Here is a 328-nt window from a genome sequence, read left to right as displayed (position 1 = left end):
CGCTGTGGGCGGAGCCTCACCTGTGGGCGTGGCGGTGGCGGCGGCGCTGAGGAAGCTGCAGTGCTCGGCCCCGCCCGGGGTGAAGAAGCGCTTCCTCAGGGCGGCGGCCGCCCTGCTTCGCTCCGCCTCCTCGCACCGCTCGTAGGCCTCCAGCTCCGCCCACAGCGCCCCCGCCGCGGCCAATCCCGGCGCCCCTTCCAGGAACCGCTGGAACAGCAACTTCCCGATTGGCTGCTCCACGCACTGCCACCGGAAGGAAGTGTCCTCCCCGGCACCGCCGCCCCCGGCCGCGACGCCATTTTGTGCCCCTCCGCCGCCATTTTGCGCT

General features: G+C 73.2%; 1 protein-coding gene across 1 annotated transcript in view; it reads right to left on the bottom strand.

Moving 5' to 3' along the window:
- The window catches only part of GRK1 (G protein-coupled receptor kinase 1), a 5,801-nt gene that overhangs the window by 5,269 nt on the left and 204 nt on the right, over nucleotides 1-328 (bottom strand). Inside the window, 1 exon segment of the mRNA XM_010571164.1 lies at nucleotides 4-328. This exon segment is cut by the window's right edge and continues 8 nt beyond it. Coding sequence (XP_010569466.1) covers nucleotides 4-328 — 325 coding nt within the window.

The sequence above is a fragment of the Haliaeetus leucocephalus genome, unplaced genomic scaffold (assembly GCF_000737465.1).
Source record: "Haliaeetus leucocephalus isolate CR32 unplaced genomic scaffold, Haliaeetus_leucocephalus-4.0 Scaffold308, whole genome shotgun sequence".
NCBI classification, from domain to species: domain Eukaryota; kingdom Metazoa; phylum Chordata; class Aves; order Accipitriformes; family Accipitridae; genus Haliaeetus; species Haliaeetus leucocephalus.
Note: the sequence above shows the minus strand (reverse complement) of the source record. Positions and strands in the feature narration are given on the sequence as shown.